The sequence below is a fragment of the Larimichthys crocea genome, chromosome XVII (genome assembly GCF_000972845.2).
Source record: "Larimichthys crocea isolate SSNF chromosome XVII, L_crocea_2.0, whole genome shotgun sequence".
NCBI classification, from domain to species: domain Eukaryota; kingdom Metazoa; phylum Chordata; class Actinopteri; family Sciaenidae; genus Larimichthys; species Larimichthys crocea.
In genome coordinates, this window is record NC_040027.1 from 17,999,739 (window position 1) to 18,027,273 (window position 27,535).

Consider the following 27,535-nt stretch of genomic DNA (forward strand, 5'->3'; position numbering starts at 1 on the left):
ATGGCCAGTCTCTTGTATTCGCATTGTGAATTGCTCAACCACAGAATATGGTGCTACTGCTGGTGTCATATGACATGTTGTATTGCAGGCATTCTAAAATATTTATTTTAAGAATCTACACCATGATTAACTTTAATTGTAGCATGTTTGGCTAAGATTTAACATATGGGAGGTGTCACGAGGAACTTTAAATCAATATGAAACAGCATATACTTTAGATTGGTGGTTTAAAATATTAAAAGAAAGATTTAAATGTATTAAAATGAGAAGTGTATAATAGCAACGTTAAAGCAGCTTCCAGCAATGATCAGCAACAGGAGTTACAGCTTAGTGTCTCTTTGGAGGAGAGCCGCAGAGTTTTTTTTAGAGACAAAAATATATCTTGGTGATTTGTGAATTCTCCAAGAAAAATCTGTTTCTTCACTACACCCAAGCTTAAAAATAAGTCATCAGATATGTTGCAGAGAGTTTGATGTCGACACTAACATGTCTTTTTTTGGATATGTTAGAAAATAATGTTAGGATAATGTTACGTTAAGTAATGTTAAGTGCTACACAATAGCACTGTGTAGCGTTGTGTGCCAAAAACTACACTAAGAGAGACACCAGAGAGGTCCCCTTCATAAGGGGAAGATGTTACATTATCAGATGACAGAGGAGCATCCCATGTGCACCTGTAAAAATGTCCTGGCCCAGTCCAGGTGAACGTCCATCTTTGCCATTGTAGAGGTGCTGCGAGGAGGTGGAGCTCTGGAGATGCTGCATGGACAGACAGTCACTCAGGATGTCCTGCTCCAGGTGAGGACATGGCCGAAGCTGTCAATCATAAGCACAAGAAGAAACAAAAAATGTTTGCAAGAAATGATGTTGAGTCATTTTCGAGAGAACCCCATCTGGTTTGTAAGATTACACAACGTAGGAACAAAACACAGCCTCGGTTTTGTCTATTTGTAGGTTGGACCCTATGTGGGGTATGTTTTGTTTTCTCTTTTTGCAATAACGTAATTGTAATGTTAATATGAAACAGTAAAACAGCAAATGAGAATACAATCTCAGTCAGGGGGAACCAGAGGAGAGATCATACACTCCTTTTTGAGTCATGCGTTGGCCTTGGACATTGCGGCTAACTGATCACTGTACCAACTCAGAGCCAATGCAAGATTGCTTCTGTTTCTCTCACTGCCAGCAGTAATAGGGGCAACTGAAGACACATTTCATCTGGAGAGTCGATCACACGGCACCAGAAGAAACCTAAACCTGAGGCAACTTGTGTCAGTTGGAGAAATGGGACATCTGTCTTATGGATCAGTGGAACAGCTGACCCCTGTTGTACACATTAGTGGATTTCTCTGTAATAAAACATTACAGTTGCTGAGGTACACACCAGGACTATACTAACAACCACATCTTTTCTTTACCCAGGAGATTCACCTTAAAAAAACAACAACAGTAAATTAAGCACAGGGACTGTGTGACACAAGACTAGAGCTGATTATCAGATGTAGGTAGAAAGAAAGAAATTTTAAACCAGCTGTGAGTAATGCAGCATGGTGTGCCAAGATCAAGACACTAACTGGACAGCGGGGAATCTACCAGAGGACTCAGTGGAATCTGCTTTGGCATCAATATCAGATGACGCTTTCTGGACTAACAATAGCAGTGGATGATCTGCTACAATAGATCTATTATTTTTTCACAAAAGACCTCCACTGCTGTCCACAAACTAATAAAACACATCAGTGAGTCTTGCACTGGGTGACATATTCCTTAATTATCTTGAACAAACTAAAACAACTAACGTAATCTAATACCCACAAATTACATCATTATCAAACATTAAAAAATCAATCAAGTGTCAGACCAGATATAGCTATAATCAAATGACCTCTTTTAAGGGTTAATTACTAAAAGAACTACTGTAATTTGTGAAGTGCAAACACTTGCACATGTATCCTATTTTAATTTGGATACGTTTGAACTTAACAAGCTGGTGCAACTCCTTATGATATGAATCCAATCCAATAATATGTGGGTTCAGTTCATCAGGAAATCAACATTTAACTAACTAACTGTAAATCACGTTTGCGTTTTGGCATCATGCTGCGATATTAACTTTCTTGAATAATAATATATTTTTCAGTGGAGTGTATAATAGTAAGAAGTGATAACTTTATGATGCCAGGAGGCATAAAAAACCAAACCTGGCTGCATTGCTGTGAGTCATACGGACCAGTAGAAGTCAAGTGCATCTTTATAAGAAAGATGTTGTTCACCAACGTTTTTTTTCCCTCCGTCATCATTCCACCCCTATCAATCTGCTCATCTGTCTCCCTGCGTCTGCCCATCCATCCACAAGTCCCCTCTTTGTTATTTCATGAAAATCAATTCCACGTTTTACATTTTGTGGTTGGAAAGATTCTCCAGCAATCCTCTTCTCTACCATCTGATTATTCCCGCAGAGTTCATCGACAGCAATGAGCCAAGTGGAGCGATAACATTAACATTATCTGTGCGTGATTTACATCTTTTAAGACTTCTGGGCAGTGAAATCGAGGATGAATGAACTTTTCAGCGTGGCTTTGTTCAACAGTTTAATGGCTGGCATCATCCATGTTATGATTTCACACTTAGATACTGTATGTCAGTAAATGAGCATGTGCATGTCCTCCCGGGGATCCTTATGAGTGCCTTGCAAAACATTCATCACATGTAATTGGGGCTCTTTTTTTCCCCACAGCGACACTCCTAACAGTTTTTCTCCGGGCTGCTCCAAGAGTGGAGTAAGAGCGTTTGTTTGACATTTGTCCATAACATCTGGCCACTGGGGTATTCTGCAGTACAGCTTATTAACAATGCTACAAGCACACATGTGTTTCCCTTTACGACGCTAAGCAAAGGAACACATCATCCAGCCTGCCACTATCCAGCCCCTTTCACAACAATGAACCCATTCTCTGTTATTTACCCGCTTCCAGTCAGGGGAAGAATGGGCTTTTGACCATGAACACGATGAAATGCGGTCAAACCTGATCTATTGTAGGGGAAACGATTTTCAAAGATGCCCCTGTACCAGCCCAACCCCTCAATTAAACCAACTAGATGGCTCTGTGGATGCACATCAGAACAGGAGATGGTATATAAAGTTGTCTGTTTGTAAAAACCTGTAGCTCTGCCATATTGACCTGAATAAAGTGCAGGCATTCACAGTAGCTCTTGAGCAGGGCATACTTGTATTCTTCATGATATGCATGCATGTTTCTCTCTCTCTTGTAGAAGATGTCTTACCTTTCTACGCACCTGTTGCTCTTTGGCCGAGTGTATCTTGACATGTTTGCGTAGGGAGCTGGGATCTGTGTAGCGCTTGGTACAGCCGGGGATCTGACATGCATATGGTTTCTACAAAGAGAGAGAAGATAGATTCAGGTCAGTCGAAAGTGTCACAAGATACATCTAAATTAATTTTAGTGTGAGGACAGAGGCACAAGAAATAAGCCGTGAGTAAGTTAAATGAATATATGGTGAGTTTGAAATCTGTTGAAGTAAAGGGAAAGTTAAAGTCCTACCTTTCAGCTGAGAATGACAGAATTTGAAGTAAGAAGAGAAGAAAAGGCATGAAAAAGAAAAGAAAAGATTCATTATAAAATATTTGTAATTAAAAAAAAAAAAGTGTTAATTCAGGACTTTAAAGCCGGTCGAAGTTCTGCATGTAGTTTTATCCTCATTTTCTTCTCCCAGTGTTGTCCTGAATTTGTTCTCTTGGTGCTGACAACATCAATACTACATGATTTATACTTGACGATGACTCAACTAATATTAAAGAAATACTTTGGTTTTGCACGATTACTGCACTGGATACACTGGATATTGTGACCCAATAAAGAGTTATATTTAAGTTGTCTGGTGGAACTCTATCAGCACGCTTGCTGACATACAGTCTGGTTGTAAGGAGGCAGATTAGAGTAACAGACATGACATCTGTAAAACGACTGCTCTGTCATGGAGTTTCCTCATAATTTCACATTCTTCTCATTAACAAAGCAAATATAGCATGTAGCGGGCTTAGTGAGGGATTTTCCCCCTTACGGCAATTTTTCTTTCATCCTCTGGAATATAAGTTGACCATTAAAGTGTAAGGGGATACGCGTCTTTATTAGCTCTGCCTCCATACCTCGACCTACTCTGTAAATAAGCCATTGTTATTCCAAGGCACTTACAGTGCCACTCATCTCCGCCATGTTTGTTTTGCTAAAGAACGCACCCAATACGGCGCAGAACCTTGAGTTAAATTTATAAAAAAAAAAAAAAATCAAGCACAACTTCTGTGTAGAATAAATATCATTAAAGCTTGAAAATGATTTTCCCCCAAAGTGTTTTTGGCAGCGCAGGCAGCTGGGCAGGCACAGTGAATGCCTTAGCGGGGTGTTAATGTGAAGCCATAAGCATCGGGGTCCCAGATTAGCTGTATCATTTGTCCTACTGTGGAAAGAGTGGGTGGTGGAAGAAAACCCTTAACTGATAGAATAACACAAGCCTGCATTCAGAAGTCGCCTTAAGTAAAAGATCAGAATGATTTACTATTACGTGTACCAAAAGCATTGGTCGCTAGCCAGTAAGGGAACACAGGGGGAAAATATTCTGGAAATTTAAATTCCAGCCGGTGACCTTTGTTGCATGTCATACCGCTTTATCAGCTCTGTTTACGCTTCACTGTGTCTAACCAATAAATTTTAAAAAGGCACAAAAAAGAATGTTAAAACAATAAATTAAATTTAAAATGAATATCTCTTTCAAATAAAGTTTTGCAGAAAGAATTTGAGAGCTCATCCTGCACCACTGCAGCCAAACTTTCTACCTGCTGAGCATCACCAATGTTTTATTCTTTCTGACACTTTTGGTACTTGCTCATAAATACTGAATTCAACTCTCTGGCCTGAAGTAGACTGAAGAGGGAGAAAAGTGAAGAGTTCTTTCCACCATGCGGAAGAAAAAGAGACACCCTTTGTAACAAATTGACTGCTGCCACACGACCTAAGAGGAAACTGTCAACAAATCGAGGGCTCCTAAAATGATTTCTGAGGAACGACTCTAGTTCAATATTATTAATGACCTTGTGGATGAGTTTAATTGAGTTGAGGAGTTTGTGTTGGAGAGAGTTTGGAGAGTTTTGGAAGTACATATGAGACCTAATATAGAGTTTAAGGACATAGGGTGTCATACGTTCTCCAAACTGTAGAGACCTCTGAGACAAATTTATGATTTTGGGGCACATAAATAAACTTAAATGACTTGACTTAACTGAATATAGCCTTATGAAAGCACAGCATATAATAACAGACTTCACAAACCGATTACATTCAGGTTGGTATAGCATTTATTAAAATGCCTTAAATAATGTCCTTGATTTCTAGAGCTATGTTTGACATCTGGTGCTTTTTGGCTGGATGTTTGAAGCTAATAAATATATATATTTTAGGGATTAATCCCAGACTACCTTACACTATCTACTAATAAACATACTGTATATATATTGACAAGAAGACAAATGGTCCCTTAAGTGTAAGAAAGAACAAATAGCTCAACTGTACTAAGGAAATCATTTGAGCAAAATAGCTTGTTTACTCCCTGTCCGTTTTGGCATGCAGATGGTGATAAAGTGAGGTATTGGTGGCGTTACTGAGACATGACGAGTGGCAGCGATGGCTGACTCAACCTTTCCTTCCCTTTCCACAGGTCAGAGAAACAGGCGAAGCTCTGTCTGAGCTCGCAGCTCCAATCCAAGTCTGTTACGACACAAGCTGTGACTCGGCCTAATGGAACTGATCATTTAATGATCTGTGGCGTGTCGCTGCCAGTGTACAGAGAGTGAGAATGCCACACTGCTCACTGACTGACAGCAAATTAAAGTGTAACACTGTCAAGATGTGGAAATAGGCATTGAGACTTGGACGACAGTGTAGTTTTTAATGGGTGTGTAAAAGTGATGGAGGGATACAGTATGAGCGCACACCAGGCATACATATACACTGACGGGCATTCATTGCTAGTTATTTGACGATTATACTATTTTAATTTTGCATATAATCTAATCCCTGAATGGATTTTGTAGAAAGTAAATGCAGCTTGTATCTAACACATGCAAACATTTACGGTGCATAATTTCATGCAGCCATCCTTTGTTCAACACGGCGACCACCCAGACTACTTAAACTGTTGGCCCGAGACAGGTTAAACATTAATCTGCTCTGGAGAAACATTGGGAGGTGAGACTGAGCAGAGACTTTGTTTCTGACCGTGTCCAGGTGAGTGCGCTGATGCTTGGCGCGGTCACTGGAGTTGCTGAAGGCTTTCTGGCAGCCGGGGTGCTGGCACAGGTATGGCTTCTCTCCTGTGTGGCTCCTCAGGTGGATCTTCAGGTTCTCCAGACGTGAAAAGGCTTTGTTGCAGCCCTCGAACTGTAGAGGAGAAACAACACACACATGACACACACACACACAACAGGAATGCATGCATATACAGACACACGCATAAAGACAACCACACTCAAACAGGTACGCAAAGGACCACACAAGGAAATAAACAAACGCCCACATGCGTATACACACACACACACACATATACATAGAGAAGCACACCCACGTACACGCACACACAGAAAAAAAGCAATCAATCATTGTAAAGCTGGCAAATTCTGGTACAATGTGGGCCCTGTATATGTGTATGTCTGTGACTCAGAAAGAAGCTGTCCCACTCTTTCCCTCAGTCCCTTGATCACTGGCACAGCTGGAGGAGTTCACTCTACACCACATATTCACCAGCTATGGAAAAGTGAGCGACGCTTAAGAACATGGGTGGTATAAACGCACACATTTTTTTTTTTTCCGTGGCTCTTGAATTACGCGGCCAATCCGAGGACCTTTGTTGAAAACCGCATCCACAAGACCGGGGCATGCGTGACAGTACACCTGCCTCAAGGCCGCCGCTCCGTCTAAATTGCAGGGGAAACTGGAGTGTGCCGTACTGCGGCGGTTAATGGGCTGTAATGCATAGCATGAGATAAGTGTTCTGCTGTGTATAGTGCATTAGACTGACAAGTGACAGTGACTGTAAACAAGCTCATATCCGACCCAGCTCGACCCATCTGATCCAAACCACTCAGCCAATGAACACCACAGATTTGTTAACAGGTGAATGATTCATGAGGCTTCTCACATATCCACTCCTGCTCTTACACAGAAAACATGGCTGATTGGTTGATAAGGCGGTCCATGTCAAGACCCCCTACAGGGGCTGCTGTGTAAAGAGTCAAGTATATGGGTGTACAACAGTAGGGGAAGCACAGCTCAATGTTACTCATATCTAAACTCATTTACAGGAGGACTGTAAGATACCTTGACATTAATATACTGAAGTGTCACTGGATACAACAGTGAGGAGCTCATGCTTCTCCTGTACAGCCTCCTGCCTGTCACTCTATAAGGACTTTGGATGCATGGGTTGTATGATTGGTGCACAAAAACAGAGGTGTAAAAGTGAAGATAAGAAGAAGAAAAAAAGTGGTGGAGGTGGAAATAGTAACAGGTTGTATAAACCGGTGAAGTAAATAAAAGAAACCATTAGTCATTTGTGATTAAAAAAAAAAGTTCCAGGAAATATGAAACTAAAACTTCTCACAGTTTGGCTACATCTGAATAACCGTGAAGATTTGATAAATTAGACGACATTATCCTAAACACAATTTTCACACAGTCCTCTTGTAGTTATATGGTTTTATTAATGTTTGAGTTTGATGTAATTTCTGAATAAAAAGGCGACATCCTCGGTAGACGATCTATTGAGAGTTTGATGGTTATTCATTGATCTATGTCAGATGCTGATACAAAGACTAACTTTGTTTTTAATGTTAATAAAAATCAAGAAATGTCCAAATATTTACTTTTTTTTTAACACCTGGAACTGTTGATCAGGAGCTAATTTCAGCAAATTTCATCTGGTCAAACTACAGGTTTAGATCCAGAGTTCTTTAATAGTGGAGGTGGAAACACCACATATCACATTTACAGGTTAAAATATCAAGACAGACACTCCAGCTATCCAGAAATTAAAACTTGTTATGATCGCTTAAAAATTCTAGTTTATTTATTTGTTATGATCAAGAAAGAAAAGGTAACACAAGGTAAGATTCAAGAAATGTTCATCCTGTTGAACAATGGATGGATAGAAATCTGAAACAAAGGAGCCTTTATTCATTCTATGTCAAGAACCTAAATATGAGATTGAAAACACTGGGAAACAGAGAGCCAGGAAGGCATTTGGTCTGATGAAAACATGGTGCAACAAATTCGACTTTAAACTCTGAAGTTTCCACTTAAATGTCAGAGAATGTCTTCCTCAATAACAGCTTCCCAACTCTTAAATGTGACCTTAAACCAATTTCTTTTGCAAAAGGCTAAACTGACCTCAGTGCAAATACAACTTCATGGACAAACTGTTGCGGAGGCGGTGCAGTCTCTACTGTCCATTGTACCCTGACCTTTAGTGAAGCCCGCTGACAGCAGGTCGGGTTACAGCTAAGGAGAGAGTGACACCATTCTTCTAATGGGACTTCAGCTGCATCTAGACTCAATACTCATCCCTGGTCTCCTTCATTCACTCACACAGCACAGGCAGGGCCTTCTATTCACTGAGGCTCCATTTAATATAGGCGAAACCTAAGCCAGTCATGGTAGAGCCGTGTTGGGTGACCGGGCTGATCTGTGGGTGTATGTGCCTGTGTGGCTCAGAGAGAGTCTTAATCTGCCCAATTATGGCTACACAGCGCACACCTCCTCATGAAGTTTGTAAGACCTTTGAGCTGATGAGTTTGGAAACAAAAGTATCCTGTCAACATGGTCAGACAGATGCTTTTTCCCCCCTAACAAACTAACAATTTAAACTAAGCTTGTGAAGTGGATTTTTAACTGCAAACAAAACTGGACAAGCATATGTACAAAGCAAACACACAAGTTATGAAGTCCTCTTTAAAGTATCAGTATCAGCCATGTAAGAACGTCACATAAATTAAATACAGTCTAAAATATTACATGTATGATTTAAATTACGAGATATCTGATCAAAGAATAAGTAAATTAGAATCTGACCAAGCATTTCAAAACCTTTGAAACGTGACAGTTTTAATACTAAGTGGTACAGACTAGGGATGTCAAAATAACTGAAAAATTACGAACTAAAAAAATCAATGGCAGATGAATCACGACCTGTGATTCTCCTTAACCACATATGTCTCTAAAACTACAACCGTACGCAGTAGCTTTGTAGACATGATGGAAGCAGATTATAAAAAGTTGCTTGGCCCAGTAAAAAACACACACATATGGATTGATTCATTGACCAAATGAAACTTGTTTTGTGCCATTTTTTATACCCTTGCAGTATTTCAAGTGACCTCAGCTCAAAGCACTGAGTCACACCTCGCACAGCCTCTGATGCTACCATGAGCAACCAGTCTCCTCAAGCGAACAGGCATTCAGATGCAGTCTACCTGTGATAGATTATTATTAATATTTTTTTAATGTTTCTAACAGAAAATATTGATATATGTGGTTAATTTAGATGAATTAATCACAAAGTATTTAACTAGATTAACTAGATAACTTGATTATATTGTAACTGCTTGACACTCTTAGTACATACATCTGTTATAAAAAGGAGGCTTGATACACAGCCCAATGTACAAGACCGTGGTATAATTACGGCCCTTCTAATCAGCTCTGTTTGGACTTGTGTACTGTGTGGTGCGGCTAAAGATGACATAATCACAAGAAATGCATGACAACATGACTGACTCCTTGACTAAACAGCAGCATAAAAGTCACAATGAGGTAGACGACTGGAATGTAACATGAATAAGAAAACCTGGATTCGTCAACATACACATACACACACACACACACACACACACACATACACACACACACACACACACATTCTGTCCAGGCTTCAGCGTACAACCATGGAAAATGTCTTTAAGAGTTCACTGTACAGCGGAAACATATTATTCTAAAGTCATGCCAATCAAATGTTTCGGATGGAAACGAGAGACGCAGCGAGGGTGGGAAAGTTTAATAAAAATCTGAGTGCGGAGGAACATCCACACTGCCGTAGCAGTCATGACAGACACGGTCCATGCTGACTGCTGAAATACGGCGCCTAGCATTTGAGTTTGGAAAACAAACACGGCTATTATTGACGTGCCAAATGTGTGTATTTATGTATAAGGGAATAATCACTCTTTCATTGCTTTCTTTTCCGCAATACAAATTTGAGGCTAAATTATAGTTACGGGTCCGTGGAGGAAACCGTGTTAATCGTGTAGAGCGTATTATTACTCTGGGAGCTGGACGAGCGAGGGAGAAGGCTGAGTATGAGGTTTTCCTGCCTGCTGGGAAACCAACAGGCACTGCCACCTCTAGGCATGGACATTACCCAGAGCCCTGCGTGAAAGATTTTATGCTACAGTAAGATGTTTTAGCGTGGCCAATCTGCTGGTTGAAATGACTTCTTGTAGTGAGTTCATGGACTGTCAAAAACCGACTTAGGTTTGGATATTTGGGGCATACATCGCTGTGCAGTTAAAATCCAGCATTAATCCTGAAGGATGAAGGATGGGAAAGTGTTTAACAGTTAATGACGGCAGTATGTGGTCATATTTTTGTAGAAAAGCAATTATACATTCAAGCTTGTGGGTTTGATTTCCACTAGATTAACCAAAGTTAAAAATATAATGATGATAAAAGCCTCTAAAATGAATACATACATGTTCAAAAAAACTGTCAGTGGGTTCCCTATATCCTCCATGAGAAGTTGCCTAAAATATAACCGTTTAGAGTAATGAACCCACAGGTTAAAGTGGCATAAACAGAGAGCTGTGGTGACTGAGGCTTTTGACACAGGATTGATTTTACCTTTGATATTATCTATGAAAACAGTTTAGACAGCGCTAATCACATTAATTGCTTTAAACATGTTTAGTTTTCCTCTCTGAAACCAGCGTCTAAGGTAAACCGGCGGATCACCGCACATAGGGGAGCGGCGCTGGCAGCGTGGAGGGATCTGAGCCCCGATTGACACCATCTCACTCTTTAGTGGGGGTTCAGTAGCTCGGTAAACATTCGGGATGACGGTGGGGTCTTGACATGGCTGAAGGGGGCGAGAGTGGGTTGAAAGGGTGTACAGGTAGTTGATCACAACAGACAGATTATGGGCCCAGCGTGTAGGCTAGTGGAGGTGCAGCGTGCCTGAGGCCTTCATGGGAAATGACTCCTGACTGGCAGGGAAAAGGCCAAACAGTGTCGGGGGCTAAAAGGCAGCAGTGTGCGGCCCTTCCTCACATGTGGCGGCTCATTAGCAACCTGCAGGAGCTGTATGTGATGGAAACAAACCAGCCGTTATGGAGGGGTGTTGGGAGGAAATATGGCTGCTGACATGTAGGACCGAAATCTGATTAAAAGCCTTAATGAATGGTGTAAAGAAGAAAAAAAAAGAAAAGAATCAGAGTTAAGGTAGAGGTTTTTCTCTTTGGAAAAACAAATCTGATTGTGGGCCATGCAGCTCAGATCATCACCTACAGGAGTCTTCCCGCCTCCAAGAATAAGCTCCAGGATATTCACTCCTGACAGTTGAGCTTTCCTGTGGTTGTTACAGACACGAGGGAATCTCCTTCAGCACTGATATATCTCTCTGGCCCTGGGCAGTAATTGTAGCTCAGGCCTCTGAGTAATGATGGGGAGATGGGATTCAACTGTTCGGCTGTTTAGTAGCATGAAATTCACTATTACTCATGTTCAGAGGGCCCCCATAAAAGAAAAAAAAAAGGCTCTCTGAGCTTAACAGCCTCCACCGGTTCTCCACTGTGATTAGTTTTACCTAATACGTCCAGGCTCCTTTAAAGCCAAGCCTGACAGACACGATGAAGGGCAACAAGTTTTGGTGGCAAAAGAAAACACTGCCAAATAAAACATGTTTAAAGTACCAATGCTCAAAAGCAGCCTGTATAACTTTATAAGTATGAAAAAAGAGGTTTGGGGGAATGAGTTGGTTTATCACAAGGTGTCTTTCTCTGCCCTGACCAACGAGGAAAACCACCAACACTTCAGGATCTGTTCTGAGGGGAAGGCTGTGGAGCAGAGTGCCCCGGCTGCGGATGGAAGGAACATGTGCATTTAATCTGCCTGCTTCCAAATGCCCTGTGGCAACCACAGCAAAGAGCAGAAAAACGTAAATGGATGAAATTATATCCATATGATTCAACGAGACAGCTAAGGAGAGGCAGGTTTCTCATGCGCTTCGTCAGGATACAAAATTAAACACAGCTTTGCTAAAACATTCGCATTACATAGTTTACATATATCATTTCCACTGCGAAGCGGGACCCTTTTAGCAGCCAGCCTCATCTGTTGCGAGTAGGGCTTTAATTTGAATCAAAGATAGCAGTGGGCTTTTTTTTTTTAGTTTCCTTTTTTTCTCAGAGCAGAAGACAAATGAATTCACACATACTTGCTTTGTTTTTCCATGAAGCATCTTTTCTCCCCCCCCTCCCTCCGTCTCCAGCGCTTAACTCAATTTTTGGGATGCCTTGATTTATGAATGGTGAGATATGAGTACACGCAGCAAACGACTGAAAGCGAGGGAGTGTTGTCCAGATGCGAATGAATAAACGAGTGGAGCAAGAGCTCAGCCGATAAATTGGTGGGAGGAAGTAGTCATGTAAATGACTAAAGAAATTGTTCTTAACAGCCATTTTGCACTCATGCCTGAATAGTTTGGGGGGCAGATTTAAAAACTATGTGGATGGCACAACAGGAAGCATTCCTATGATGACTAAATGAGGCTGCTCACATAATGAGCCTGCCCAGCTGTTTTGTTCCTCTCGCGGACTGTTTGCTGGAGATTGAGGAGGAAGTGTAGTGATGGATATGAACCCCTGTTACTGCGGTGGAGGCCTGGCAGAGTGTGAGCCTGGCTGCACAACAGCATAGTGAGGCTTCATGGAAGCACTTAACCTGCTGTGATTCAGAGGCCTTCATTCAAATGTCTACCAGCTCTGCAGCCCTGCATCAGATTAGAGAGTTAAGATGTGATTTCCTCTTTAACCGGGCAGCCTGGGGTTTACTGGTTCACCGGGTTGAAGGAAAAAGGAAAACAAGGGTCACGTTCTCAAAGAGATGAAGCGGACAGACAGGGAAGAGGATACGTCTTGTGTGTTATCATACAGTGCTAGAGAGAGAACCAAACCGACTTCCAGCTTCATTCCTCTGTTGCCCCAGCATATTACATTTTCCCTTTGGGCAAACACTCAGGGTGTCAAGAAATCATTTGCAAACATAGACATACTTTACACTCAACTGTATGAACACAGGTCAACTGTACAGCTCCCTTTCAAACAGGCTCTACTGCTAACAAACATTGGGTCATGTTTCTGATCACGTCCACTCAATGCTCCTCAGTGAGAGAGGACAGTGTTTGGACACAACAAAACCAAAACTACGACAGAAGGTTGCACAATTGCTGCTCTTAATCTGTTACATTTCTGGCCTCTGTTAAATTTCAACATATTTATTCTATCAATGTTTCATGCTGGTTGTATTCAAACATAACATAGTGTGTTTGCAGGATATTATATCCTCGGTATGTGACAGGAATGTAAAAGCCTCTTTCACTTTATACTAGCGGCCCTGAGAGAAATCCTCCAGATATGTTTGTTTTTTTTGTAGCTTTTAGGTGACATAATTTCATGCTTAATTAAACTGATTTTATTTCCTTGAGCATAGTTATCAAATGACTAATTTACTACAGTTTTATTAAAACAAGACACACTTACTATCTTTCTCTTAATTTAAAAACTAAACTACATCTGACATCTGAAAGTTTTACAGGAAAGTAGTTATTCAAACACAAGACCAAAGTGTAAATTGCCACTATATTTATAGTGTTAAGTGCTGAAATTTCTACTACTACTGTTCTTACAACAGAGAGAAAGATTTATTGTACTGTATTGAATATTGGCTCGATAAGCACAGGATATGAGGGATTCAGAGTGATCATTTTAGTGAGGAGACACATGATCCTGTGACTTCTCATTCAGTGAAAGGCTTCTAGAAGAGCCATCCCCACTTTGTCTCCAGACAGTGTGTTTATTCTCACTACCGACCCTGACCATTTATAATGGCTAATTAGAGTGCAATACAAAGCTTCCAGTGCCACGGCCATTAGTAACCATCAAGGCATTAATTATAAACCCATTCACGAAATCCGAACCCGCCATGAAAAAGACAGACTAGGGGTTACGCAATGAAAATCCTAAACATGATCTGTGTTCCGAGCCGGCGCCTGGACTGATGTTACTGGCAGTCAATGCAGGATCCTGTTTGACGGGCCCATGAGCTACAGCGTCCTCTGACACCGGGCTTCAATCTGTCCAGCACCTTTCACTCACACCTGCCTCTATTCTCACTCTCGCTTTCTCTCTCTGTCGCTCTCTGTCTCTCTTTTACCCCCCTTCTGCCAATAAGCTCCTCTTGCCCCAGCCCTACAATGGGGTGTAATGTGCCTCAATGTCCTTCCATGGCTCCATTTTATAGTGATGCTATTGGCAGATGATAGACATTAATTCACCAACAGCCAGTGATGACAACTGATGAACTTTATTGCGCTACTGATTTGAATATTAGACAAATGCTGTATAATCCAAGGTGATAACTAGCCGGTGCTCTGAAGTGATGTTTTTACTGGATTATCACCATCATACATCATTTCCTCTTTCCTCTGACTTCATTCCTCAGTCTGTCTAGCATTGTAACTTTTGTATTTAGGCATTCACTTAACTCTAAATCACAAGAAAGGAAAGCTCACTGTCGTTTTGCTTGCCTCATGTACTTCTGCTGTTATTTCCTAGAGTGAAAACTGTCCAAACAAAAAAAGTTACTAACACAAAATACAACACATCTTGTGATTTGCATTTCATTTTGGTCTATTGAGGCTGCTGGTAATGGAGAAACTGCCATCTCTCAATATTGCCACAGGTCCAGAAAGATGGCTGAAAACCAGCCCTAAAAATGTGAATGTGTTTTTCTTTGTATGCATTCTTGCTGTAGTCAGAGAATATTTCAAGGTAATGTGCTATTTTTTTCAAAATAAATGCAGGCACACTTCTCTGTTGCACTTCTAGGGTCATGATGATGTCCTGGTGGATGTATTTTTCAATCTTTCCTACTGGGTTTAAATTCTTGTGTGACATCCTGATATAATGAATACCACGGTTGAAGTCACAGTGTATCTTCGAGACGTGTTAAGTAAAGAAATAAAAGCCCTTCTCCCTTTTTGGCAAACCGTTCGTTGTCCACACAAGGCAAGAGTTGACACAGCTGTCTAAAGGCTCACGCCTACTGTAGCATACACTGGGCGACTCTATAACTCTGACGTGACAACAAATAAACACTGCAGAAGTCCAGCGAGTTGCCAAGCCAAATACCTTGATGCCAGAAGCACTATAGTATTCAGACAGAAAACATGCCAGCAAAATTAAACAATAGGTCAACATGGCATCGTGATCAACACCAGCCCAAGGTCTCAAGCAGGGTGCAGGGGGAGAGAGTGCGTTTATGCAACCCTCTGGAGAGGAACCAGACCACAAAGCCTCCTGAGTAAAAAATGTAGCTGCCCAAAAAATGTGGTGCAACTGAGATGCCACGGTGCCCCTAGATTAGTTCACTCTTCAGCATGCCAAGGTTGTGTTCTTTTCTGCTCTCTGTGGGTTTCAGAGTCCAGTTTCCAGTTATGTGGATACGGCTGGTTGCAATATATCAGACGGTGCTAGATATGCAGTGTGTCAAGTCGAATCATGGCTCAGGCGTTCGCAACAGGCAAATCACCATTCATTCACATTTCAATAAATCAATTCACCACATTTTGGTATATAGATCTCTATTCATATTCAATAATTCAGACCACTACTCACACTAAAATGACTGTGCCCAATGTCCTATAGGAAAACACATTTATTTGAGTACAAAACCGCACCTCATTCCTGTGCAATTACAACGGACTCCAGCAACCCGCCATCGGCAAAAATCCTGAGGTTCCACTATTCTTCAGTAAACGTTTTCATATTTATGGAATATTTCCTTCAAATTTCTCATCAGACATATGTTTATCTTAGCTGTAACATGAGTCCAAGCCTTGGTACTCGCTGGCCTCACACAATTTGCCAGTTAGAGTGCTGGCACATTGCAACACACCATTTTCCCCATATACAATATGTATTTCCTGGCTGTATTTTAAATCATGCATGACTTGATCTAAATTTCTTGGCTTTATGCCTTTCAAAATGAAACTGGCATACTGGTGATACTGATGTTTTGTTTGTTTTGCCCCTGACAAGGATGCAGCTCCATTTACGTAAATGACAGCTGCTACGTGACACAGTATGAAAGATCGCTGTTATGAGAAGCTGGAAGAACAGAGGAAAAACAAAAGGATATGCTCTGACTTAAAGGCTTCTTACTTCTACTGTAATTCTGCCCAAATAACTAAACCAATCTGGTTCTAAACCCTGCATAAACCTTTTTACATCGATGTTAAACTAATTCCAAAGCCGAACAGAGTGAATGTGAAACAGATGTTTTTTTAGAAGCGAACAGAAAGCGAGAGGGCTTTTTTCTGGAGACAGTTAGAGATCATTGGGGTGTAAAACTCTATGGGGGAGAGGTAAATCCAAGATTAAATATCAGAGTCTCTGTAGTGCCAGTTCTGCTGGGTCACACAATCATAAAATAGAGTACTAACAAATTGGATCATTCTGTGTATCATGTCCTTATATGTCCCACTGCAAAAGATTTTTGGCCCCGTCTCTCTTTTCGCTCTCTAATTTCCCCCCACTCTCTCATTATCAGTCATTACAGTAGATGTGGTTTTAGTAAAGGCTCACTATTTTAATATATGTGTCATCTGACACCACAGTCCACGCCTCAGTATTCTACTCGGGTCTTTCCATTTGGATCTCTCTCCACCCTCTCACTCTAGTGGGCATTTGAAAACACACTGAAGGTCTTGACAGTGTAAACATACACAAGTCTCAGCTTGGAAAGCTTGGTTGACTTATAACAAACACTTGAGTTGTGCATGTGTGTGTGTGTGTGCGTGTGTGTGCATGCAGCGGCTCCGCTAATGCTTCAAAAATGCTCTCAAGCCTGCATTCAATGCATACCAAATCACTTGTCATGCATAATACCTTGTGATGAATTCTGGGCAAATATGTCGTTCTTTGGGATGACATCAGTGGAGCTGAATTGCCTGTCTGGCTCCGTTTCTTCGAGCCTTCACTTCTTTTCTCAAACTTTCAAATTAAACCAGGCACACTAACCACAGAACACCGCAGTGCATAATTTAAACTTGACACCCTTAACGTAAACACGTCTTTCGCTACATAATTTATCCATACTTCTCTTAGTGTTTATTTTGCACGGTAGCAATTCAGTTTCTCATATATATTAGCTGCAGGTCTAGGCTAGGCTGCTGTGGTGAGGTGTGGGTCTGACTGGGTGGAGGGATACTGTCGTCCCGGAGTTGTGGCATGGCCCTGAGACAGAAGTGGTCCTGGTGTTTATAAATGTCCCTCTTGTTTGCGAATGTGAAGGCAGCCGGGGGCAGACGTTACTCTGGATTCGGTTCTATGTAGTGCCGTCTGCCTACACTGACAAGTCAGCAAAAAAGCAAAACAAACATCTGGATGCTCCAAAAGATTTACCTCTGTTCAACACACACAGCACACACGCACTACCAACTGGCCAGTTTGATGGGTATGTTTGCGGAGTGGCGTCTTTGGCACATATTGTGCCTGGGCACAAAACGAGGCCAGTTTGTGAAGGTGAGGAGTGGGAGAGGATGGTAGTCTCAGAAGAGAAAGGACCCGTTATGTCTTTGCCCCCTCAAATACCACAAACATACTTTGGCTATAATTATCTGTTTGACAGTTAAGTACGCCTCCACAATGCACATGATCCATGATGGTATACAACCAAAAAGTACAACCAGTGAGCACTAACAACCAGGGTAGATTTTAGAAGTCTAGAAGATCTGCATCCGTGCAACAGCCCTGAACATGACGGAAACCCTGAACACACCCAAGCTTCATCCATCTGATGTATTAGTAAACTGATCTGGCTCAGTAGAGAGGTTAAACTGATTAAGGTTTTTGGATGGGACACAATTATGACACAATCTCTGTGCAACGTATAACTAGCCACAGCCCTGGGTCTTCAGGTTTCTGATACCATAGCGTGGTTAAATGTTGAGGAAATGGGGATACTCAAAATACTGCATTCCAGACAAATGCAATTAGAGTGTATCACATGTAGTAAATCCTACAGGCTTTGATACCTGGCGATGAAGTTGAAAGCAAGGTAGCTGTAGCAGTTTGACCTTTTGTAGCTTGAGTTCACTGTGGCAGAGCACACAATATGTTTAAGAACTGCTTCCACTGCTGTGAATGTCGTGACATACCAATATTGATTCTTAGCTACAACATCTACAACAACGATCATCTGAGAAAAAGATGCAGCCATCCAAAATATGCCATGAACATCCCTCTTAGAGACGCTACAAATCAGGGATTAGGAATCCAAACACAACAGTTCACTCACCACATATGCAGAAAAGGTTTCTCCAGCCTCTTTTCATGGGTAATAAAGCATAAAGCATGTGCATAAGCGTCTTCCTTTAGCTCTGCCTTGCACAGTTTACATTGGTGGCTTGATTCCAGCAAAATCTACTTGGCCAAAAGGTCACATGCCAACATTTTTGTTGTAGAAAATTGCACATACTTCAACAGGAAATCCAAGTGCCACAGCTGTTGTAATACTGATCTAGATGATAAAGACTGAGAAATTATATTGGTTAGTCAAACACAAAATAAATTACATTATTTTTTATCTAACCAAAACCCAATGCTTTAATTTCTTTTCTTTTACTTTTGCCTTTCAGACCAATAATTTGATTGAATAAATACTGATTTTCCCAGTTTAACTGTTCATGTTGACAACAGAAATGTTCAGAAATTAAAACAAATATATATATATATATATGTATTGTATAAAATGTCACCATTAACCTAAAAAAGAAAGTTTAATTAATTTCACTTAATTGGATCATCTCATTACGATATTTCTATTGCGTTTTAATTATTTTAACTATATTTATTTGGCCTGGTAACCCAGGGTTAATTAACAGTCAATAAATGGCTAAAATATTAAATATATGTTGCAAAAACATATAGAATAATTCTATATAATGCCAATGATAAAACAAATAGACTGTGACATTAGTTGTTACTTGAGTGTTTCCGTGTATGACTAAACAAAAAGATCCAGGGGGGTACACTGAAGCATATGTTGTGGTTGCGTATGTGCGGTAAGTGTTGAGTGTATCAAAAATAGTGCTAAATTCGGATCTAAATGATAGATAGTGGAAGAGAGAGGCGGGGGGTGGGGTTGGTGCCGGGAGGTGGGAGAGCACTGGACCACATTACTGCAAAAGATTAACTGGAAAACTTTTTTCGGCCTGACATGAAGTTGGCCCGAGCCTACTCAACAAGGAAAACAAGCAAGATCCATCTATCCAGGGCTTTCATTCGCATGCCAAAACATCAGTCCTGGAGCCGCTCTGCCAGCAGTTTCATCATATGAATATCACATGTGGACAGTGTTGTGTTACTATTAGCATGACGATCGAACTGCCAAGCGTCACAGCACTCCGATCGTCATGCAGAAAGACAGGGGATAACCACTGGCTGAGATTATGGGTTTGTAGAAAGAAATTAGACTATCTAGCTACCTGGTGAACTCATTTGCCTGGGGAATGACTGACAAAGTTAATTCTGAAAATTATTTAATGGATAGCAGAGGTACGGGACCGTCAGATAAAGTGCAATAAGTTGATCTCTGCCAGGTCCTTATTTGGGCCTGATTAGTTCTTTGCATTGGTGCCAACTTGACAGACTTGAGGAGCTCTGTTTCCTTCGCATGCAGTTACTCCTGACATGCTGAATCAATGCCCTTTCTCGCCTATTGACCCTGATTACTTTAAATGAGCCATATACGGACCTCTCCTCTCCCACTACACTGGGGTGAATGTGTGTGTGTACAGCCTGAGGAACCAGTTGGCCTTGTTGAGCCACAAAACTTTGTGTTGGTAATTTGGTTTCCACGCATGCCTGAGTTCTTTGGGTCAGTTTGAATGTCTGCATGTTGTTGCTGTTGGGTGCAAGACTCTGTATTTCTGGAGAAAGTTTTTTATCAATTGAAGATGACATGCTGCTTTAAAAAAAAAGAAGTTTAGCTGCTAAAAACATTTTGCAGTTAAATGTGTGTATATCTGAGCCTCTCTAAGTGCTCTTTAGGATTCTTTGAAAGTGAACTAAGCTCCACAAATTTCCAATATAGGTAATTTTGGGGCCCTGTGGTTCAGAAACTGGATTCAGAGATTGTGGCCTTTAAATTGTCCAGACAGGCCAGAGTGTCAGAGGCTCATATGGGTACAAACACATTAATATCAACGTCACTCGCCGCCCGCACCCAGTGCCCAGACAGCTCCAGTTTCAGCCGGCATTCAGAGGAAAAGTCGGGTCATGTGCTGAACCTCAGTTTTAATTAGCTAATGGCACTCCCTGTTTCATCTCCTGCGTCTGAGCTGATTGCTCACAAAAGACTCTATTTACTCCTGAAAACACACGCCATCTTGGCATCGTCCCACGCTCTATGTCTCAACATCTGCTGCCGAGAGATTTTGCCACTCTCCTCCAAAAATCAGTCTAGTAAATCTAAATATATATGTTTGTTGGTTTCACACCAGTGAAAAAGAGGAAATTCCATGATCTACACTTTTTTCCAGTGGGCCTCAACGTCCAACTTTCCTTCAACAAGTGGTTTGACTGAGTGGGTCAGCGAGTGTGTGCATTTTGGTGTTTGTCTGTGTGTTGGACTTCATTAAGCAGCTAATGCTGGCTGTGTTTTATCATTGTGAAAGGGGCGAGTGGCTCTCTGTCTCACCTTTGGCTCTAACATACCAATAACACCAAAGTACATGAATCTACCCTTTAACAGGAGAATTTTTTCTTTTCTTTTTTTTTCTTTTTGATTATTTGTCAATTACATCACCATAATGGTATGAAACCTGGAAGAAGAAATTAGGAGCTTTATTTAAATATTTGAAAAAGTTATATTGGAAATGACATAAGCATGCTGCGTAATGAAAACATCTCCTTATGCATTAGATATAAATCACCATTAGGATCTCCTTACCTTACTTAAACAAAACCTAATAAGCGTGGCCTAATACATTTGTCTTTTCAAATTTAATGAATCTATAATATTATATCCAGGCCAAAACTGTCTTTATAACATTACCTGTTGCTGTGTGTTGCTTTCTAAAATTACTGTATCTTTCCAAAATTCTTCATGTAAAAACAGAAGCGTAACAAACACTGCATCATGTTTCATGCCTTGAACCACTGACTGAATCCTTTATTCCACAGCATATAACCTCTAATAGCATCTAAAGCATACTATTGTCTTGAATGGTACCAAAAAAGCACCCTGTACCCCTGCCTCCAGTCACTCTGTCCTTTCCTCTCAGAGAGCTTCAATGGTTTAGGAGGATATTTTCTGACCTTCATAGCTCACAGTCCGGTCGTCAGACGTTTCAAATCTGCTGGACCAAACTCTGACAAAGCAGAACAATATCAAAGTCTGGGACCATGTCAGGGGCTACTCTTGCTGGATATATTTTTAATATTTATGCAGACGCAAGAAAAAAAAATGTAATAAACTATAACAACAAGTGAATTAGGCATGAAACACAACAGGATATTGCAGAGAGATTATGTTGTTTCCTTTTTCGCCGTGTGTCCTTCAGCGCTCGCCTGCCCTACACAACAGCCCTGGGCTAGCTTTAATTGGCTGGGAGAGGGAACCAAACATATTTTCTAAAAGGTAGCAGAACTCTTAAGGAGCAACAAACGCAACCATCTACACATGGAAGGAACTGAGGTTTTTTTTTTTTCTCTTAAATTTCTTAAAATATTAGCCAGGTACAGACTTTGACATGTGCACGCAGGGGTCGGGGTATGACTTGTGTGTTGTGATAATGACTTCTTCCTGCCAAGACACAGCATGAAGCAAATGCTGTGCAGCTGTATGAAGAAAAAGAGATGCAGTATATGTAAAGAGAGAGAAAGAAGGAGAAGGAGAAAGAGCAGAGAGAGATGTGTTATGTTTGGATGTGAGGAGAGCCCTGTTTCATGAGCGCCTGCTGGAATCTGCCGCTGGAAAGATAATAAAGGCATTAGCTCTGGTTTTTCTAGAGCATTTCGTCCTAAAACAAAATGTCTCATCTGTTTCCTCTGTAAGAATTGCTTGAATTCTTGAATACCTTTGTCTATTGCATGAGCACAACAAACACAAGAGGCATCAGTGCTAGTGGCCAAAAAGCACGTAAGCTCAGACAATAAAAATAAGGATTTGTGATGGACACAATGGAAACACATGAGCATGCACACACAGAGACATTAGGTTTCCTATAAGTACATAGTACTTAAATCCGTATAGACTATATGCAAACACAAACACTGTTACAAATACACACAGAGAGTGTGTTTATTTTCTCTGGCCCTCAAAGTTTATCAGCTGAAGTCCCACATCAACATACACCCAATCCCTGCTGATTAGATAGGTTAATTCAAGCTTGAAAACATTTCCCATTTCTGTTTATGTTCTGTCAGAAAAGCAGGAGTGTTACAACCCAACGCACTGTACACCGAATCAATACTTCCTATTGTGGAAGTCAATGGAAACAATATCACCATTTTCACATTCTGTGAATATGTGTTCATGTTCATGTTCGTGTGTGTGCCTGACATAAGGGTGATCTGGAGGTTAGGGTGTGTGTAGCAGAGTTTCACAGCGCCTCATGTCCGCAGACAGAGTCCAGTGGCTCGTCCACACTGAGCCGGATTGTTCCAGCGCTCACATATGGTAAACATCTTCAAAAACACACATGCATACACACACCTTCACACTGACACGTTCATGTATAGACCTTTACCGTAGGCGCATACATGGGCGGACTGGGACAAAAAATCGGCCCTGGCATTTTGGACCAGAGCAGCCCACAACAACCCGCCCCCTCCCCGAGGCGAACTTTTTTCACCCTAGCCTAACCAGCACCCCCCCCCACTCCTGCGTGGCCCAAGAGTGTGTTTGGGGTGTGTGATCTACTCGTTAAATATATATATATCGGGACTTGTTGGCCCAAATGGCACGTCGGCCCACCGGGCAAATGCACGGTATGCCAGGTTGCCAGTCCGTCCCTGGGCGCATACCAACATTCACTTGCTGTGTGTCACCCGAATGTGACTTCAGTCCTTGTTGCACTAAAGATACAAAGATGCCAAGAAAAAAAAAGACCAGGGAGCACTCCTAACTTCTAACACACTCCTAAAGAATTAACAGTTGGGGAACGTACAAAGCAGCAAATTACTTCCAAATTTTTCGTTCAGGCTGAGCCAAGGAAGCAAAAACACTAAAGAAAAGCAGAGAGAACAGCAGCTACAGTTGAGTTTGTGTCTTTTTGGCTTCAATTAACATCCAGCTCAAATGTGCACTAACAAGTATCAGAATCAGTCAGAATCAACATGAATTTTGTGTCCAACTCTGCCGAAAACTGCCATAAAACACAACTTTCTATTAACAGGCCCTCACCTCAGCTAATTTTACAAGCCACTGTTATTTAGAAAAATAAACAAGATCTGGATTGTTTTTCTTTTAAGAAAAAAAAAAAGGCCTTGAGACAAAACAGGTGCTGTAGCAATATTGCAGACTCAGTTTTTCAATAATTAGGATTTGGATGGGTTCCCGAGCTTGAAGAGGACCACTTCTGACAGGGGCTTTGGGTGAAGCCGTGAATTGAGCAAGACTAGCAAATGTTACCGACTATCCCTCTGTGGCTCCCTTTTCCAGACTACTACATTTCTCTTCATGTTTGGCTTGGATATGAAGCCAATTCACTTAATACTTGTGGGACAGCTAAACATTTAAAGCTCCCATTTAAAAGGATCAAGTGTAGGCATTGTTTGGTTATGTTAACCATATGTGTTGGCTTTTCATGATCTGAATCCCTTCTCAAAAAACAGAGTGCTCGTGAAAATAAACATGGCTTCACCCTACGCAAATTGTGGACTAATTGTGTATTTGGACTAAATCATTCTTAAGGTTGCAGGGCTTTTTCCATTTGCTAAGGGACGCTGGGGAGTGACAGCTTGACATTGATTAGTATGTTGACTTGTGCAATCGGAGCCTTACCTGTAAAGAATACAACCACAAATCTATTTATACTGACAAGGTAGTGCTGCTCTTACATGCAGCTCACATCTTTAGTGGAAAAAAAAAAACGTTTCTTTTTTTTTTTTTTTTTACGTGTTCCACTAAAAATACAGGAATTACAATCATAACTGTTTCTCAACCAAAACGAAATAAAAGTTTATGTTGAAAAGTAATCAGCAGTGAAGCAAGTCCAGTCTTGTTTTTGGACAAAATGGATGTGTATCTTGTTGAGGGAAAAATCATCTTGAGGGACTGTGTTACTGAGAAATATGTGCTTGTATTTAATTTAAACAAAAAAACATTTTCAAACAGATGGTTGCAATTATGGGACAAACTAGACTCATTTTAAATCAATAAATACAACCTAATACTTTCAAAAAAGAAGCAGAACTGTCTAAAAGTAAGACAGCTGACTATGAGGGGATTTTCAACAATATTTGGATATATGTGTGGTGTATATAACCGACCACTGGTGAATGTTTTGTGGGGTCTGGCCGGTGTTTGATGGATAATCATTCAGAATTATGATGACTCACCATACACTTGTTAGGTTTCTCTCCGGAGTGCACTCTCATGTGAATGAGCAGCTTGTAGCGAGCGTTGAAGGGCTTGTAGCGCCGAATGCAGCCAGCCCAGAAACAGGTGAAGTCCTCACCTTTGCGCTGGTCAATGTGGACCTTTTCAATGTGCCTCACAAGCTCCTCCTGTTGCTCGTACGCAGCGCTGCAGTCAATCCAGCGACACACCTGCTTATCGGCCAGCGCTCCTCCTCCGACTTCTTCCCGCTCTGGTGCTGTGTGAGACCCAGGAGGGCCTCCAGAGGTCGGTTTGAGTCCCAGGGAAGAGGTTGGTGCTGTTTGCTGGCTCTGGTGGTGCAGCAGGCCCCCAGGACTGGGACCCACGTATTGGTGCAGGTGGTAGGGCGGAGGCATAGCAGGGCGAGAGGGGTGGTGAGGGTGACGAAGGTGCCCGCTACGGCCACTTAAGTGATGGTGATGATGATAGTGGTGCTGAAAGAGTTCGTCTTCACTGGGAGAAAAATCATCCAGGGGCTCCTGCTTGAGGGTAGCCCCTGATCTTTGGCCCCCGTCCAGGAGAGCCCCAGCTTCAGGCCCCGGATGCAGCATCCCAGACATCATGCCCCCACTCATCAATAACCCCAACCCGTCTGAGCCGCCACCTCCTCCTCCCACACCTCCCCCAGCTGCTCCTCCAGCCCCACGCCCCTGCAGCATGGAGCCCTGCTCCTCACACAGCCCCTGGCTCTGCCCCTGGCCCTGCTCCGGCTCCACTGATGACACTGAAGAGGTGGACGAGGAGGAGGAGGAGGAGGAAAGGGACAGCAGGCAGGTGGCAGGTGAGGATAGCTGACAGCTCTCCTGTAGCGTGGCCTGCTGGGGGCTACCGTGAGGTGGGGGCCTCTGGGTGGCTTCCCGTGAGCAGGAGTTAGAGGGTGGGGAAGTAGAAGAGGAGGAGGAAGAGGAGGAGAAGCCGGCACTGCTGGTGTGGCTGGGCGAAAGGTTAGTGCGGAACCCGTTGACGCAGGCAACCATCGACATCTGGGAGGAAGAGCAGATGATGGCGGTGATATTGATCTCCTCGGAAGCAGCGCCAGTAGCTGATGGGGAACCTGTGGCAGCAACGCTGCCAGCAGCGGCGGTGGACTGTGAGGCCAGGGACAGGCAGCGTCTCTTCAGACTGCTAGCACTGAGCAGCCGCGCTGAATGACGGGAGCTGGTTGGGGACAAAGCCAACGGGGAGGAGCCGTCTTCATTATTAAACGGTTGCACTGCGTCCCCTGACACAGCAGTACCTACACAGCTCACTGTGCATACGCCACTACCGTTGTTGCTAATGTGCGGCGCTCCAACTATCTCGACCCCCAAAACCTGGCCTGCCCTACAGTTCTGAAACGTACTATGGACCTCAGACGCCGTGTTGGAGATCTTGTAACCCATTGAGTTCTCTTGTTTGATTGGGTAAGGGAGAGAGGAGTGAGACCTGTTGGCACTGCCGCAGCCCAGGCCGGGTGAGGCCCCCGGCAGGGTCCTCTGGAAGCCGGAGGAGGATCTGCAAGAAGAAAAAGACACAGAGAGCAATATGAGCACTATTAGCTCACAGGCTGATGACAGATACTGGCTGATTGATCCTTCCCACCAGCAGCACTGTCAGAGTTTAGCCTCCCACTTACCCCTTCCTCCTCCAATCATTCTCTCAGTTTACATAAAAATGTTGAATGAATCCCAATGACCTAAAATATTTCAACAAAGTCTCTCATCCATTGTAATGACCATATCGGACAAACACTAACAATGTAAAGGACATGATGAGCGACATAAGGTGACGTTGGACACCAGGTAGTATCCACTGCTGATGAGCCAAAGATTTTTTTTATGAATAAATGAAACAGGATCTTCTGGTAGAGAGAGGATATGAATGGGCATTTATGACTAAGAATAGAGAGAGGGGGAGGGATGGATGGCTACTGAGACCGAGAGGCCATGGGCTAGTGTGTCCATCTGACAGGCTTTGATGACACAAAGGGGTTAAACCCAACCCAAGATTGGGATAAATAGGGAGTCACCTGTTTTGGTGGCATAATTGCACCCTATGAAGGGTCACCGTTTACAATACTGTGTATTATGGTGGGAATCTTTGCCCTGCTGAATGGGGAACCCAGGTCAGATTTCTCCATGCGTTGCTGTGATCTCCTACATAATCATTCCTGTCAGTTGGCTCATTATGGATTTTGTCCAAAGCCCCTGAGTGATGTGAGAAGAGCTCTCTTTTCTCCGGGGCTGTCTCATGAAGGAATCGTCTTTGTCCCTTCCCTTGAGCCCATTGGGGGAAAAAACAGAGCTAACGCTACCTAGGATTGGAGAGTGCCACTGGCAGGCTTTGTCATCGTTGTTGTTAATAAAGACTTGAACCCCCCTCTCTCATCCTATTCAGGAGTGCCATTTCCTGTTTGGCTGTAGTGGAAATATTGAGAGACAATATGAGAGGAGCGAATGTCTGTCCAGAAGCACTTTTTCGTCAGATGACTGAGAACAGAGGAAAAGAACAGAGGGGGGTCAAGAAGGAGGACAAAAACTACAACAGAGAAC

At 42.2% G+C, this 27,535-nt stretch overlaps 1 protein-coding gene across 3 annotated transcripts in view; it reads right to left on the minus strand.

The window, feature by feature from the left end:
- glis1b (GLIS family zinc finger 1b) overlaps positions 1-27,535 on the minus strand; it is a 69,811-nt gene that overhangs the window by 14,779 nt on the left and 27,497 nt on the right. For 2 of the 3 annotated variants that reach the window (XM_019270269.2, XM_019270267.2), the window contains 4 exons: positions 24,965-26,498; positions 6,291-6,452; positions 3,286-3,396; positions 675-816 (listed from right to left, as the gene is read on the minus strand). In XM_019270269.2, the coding sequence (XP_019125814.2) occupies positions 675-816; positions 3,286-3,396; positions 6,291-6,452; positions 24,965-26,498 (1,949 nt within the window). The remainder of the gene's footprint in view (positions 1-674; positions 817-3,285; positions 3,397-6,290; positions 6,453-24,964; positions 26,499-27,535) is intronic. The other variant, XM_019270268.2, reaches the window with a different exon arrangement.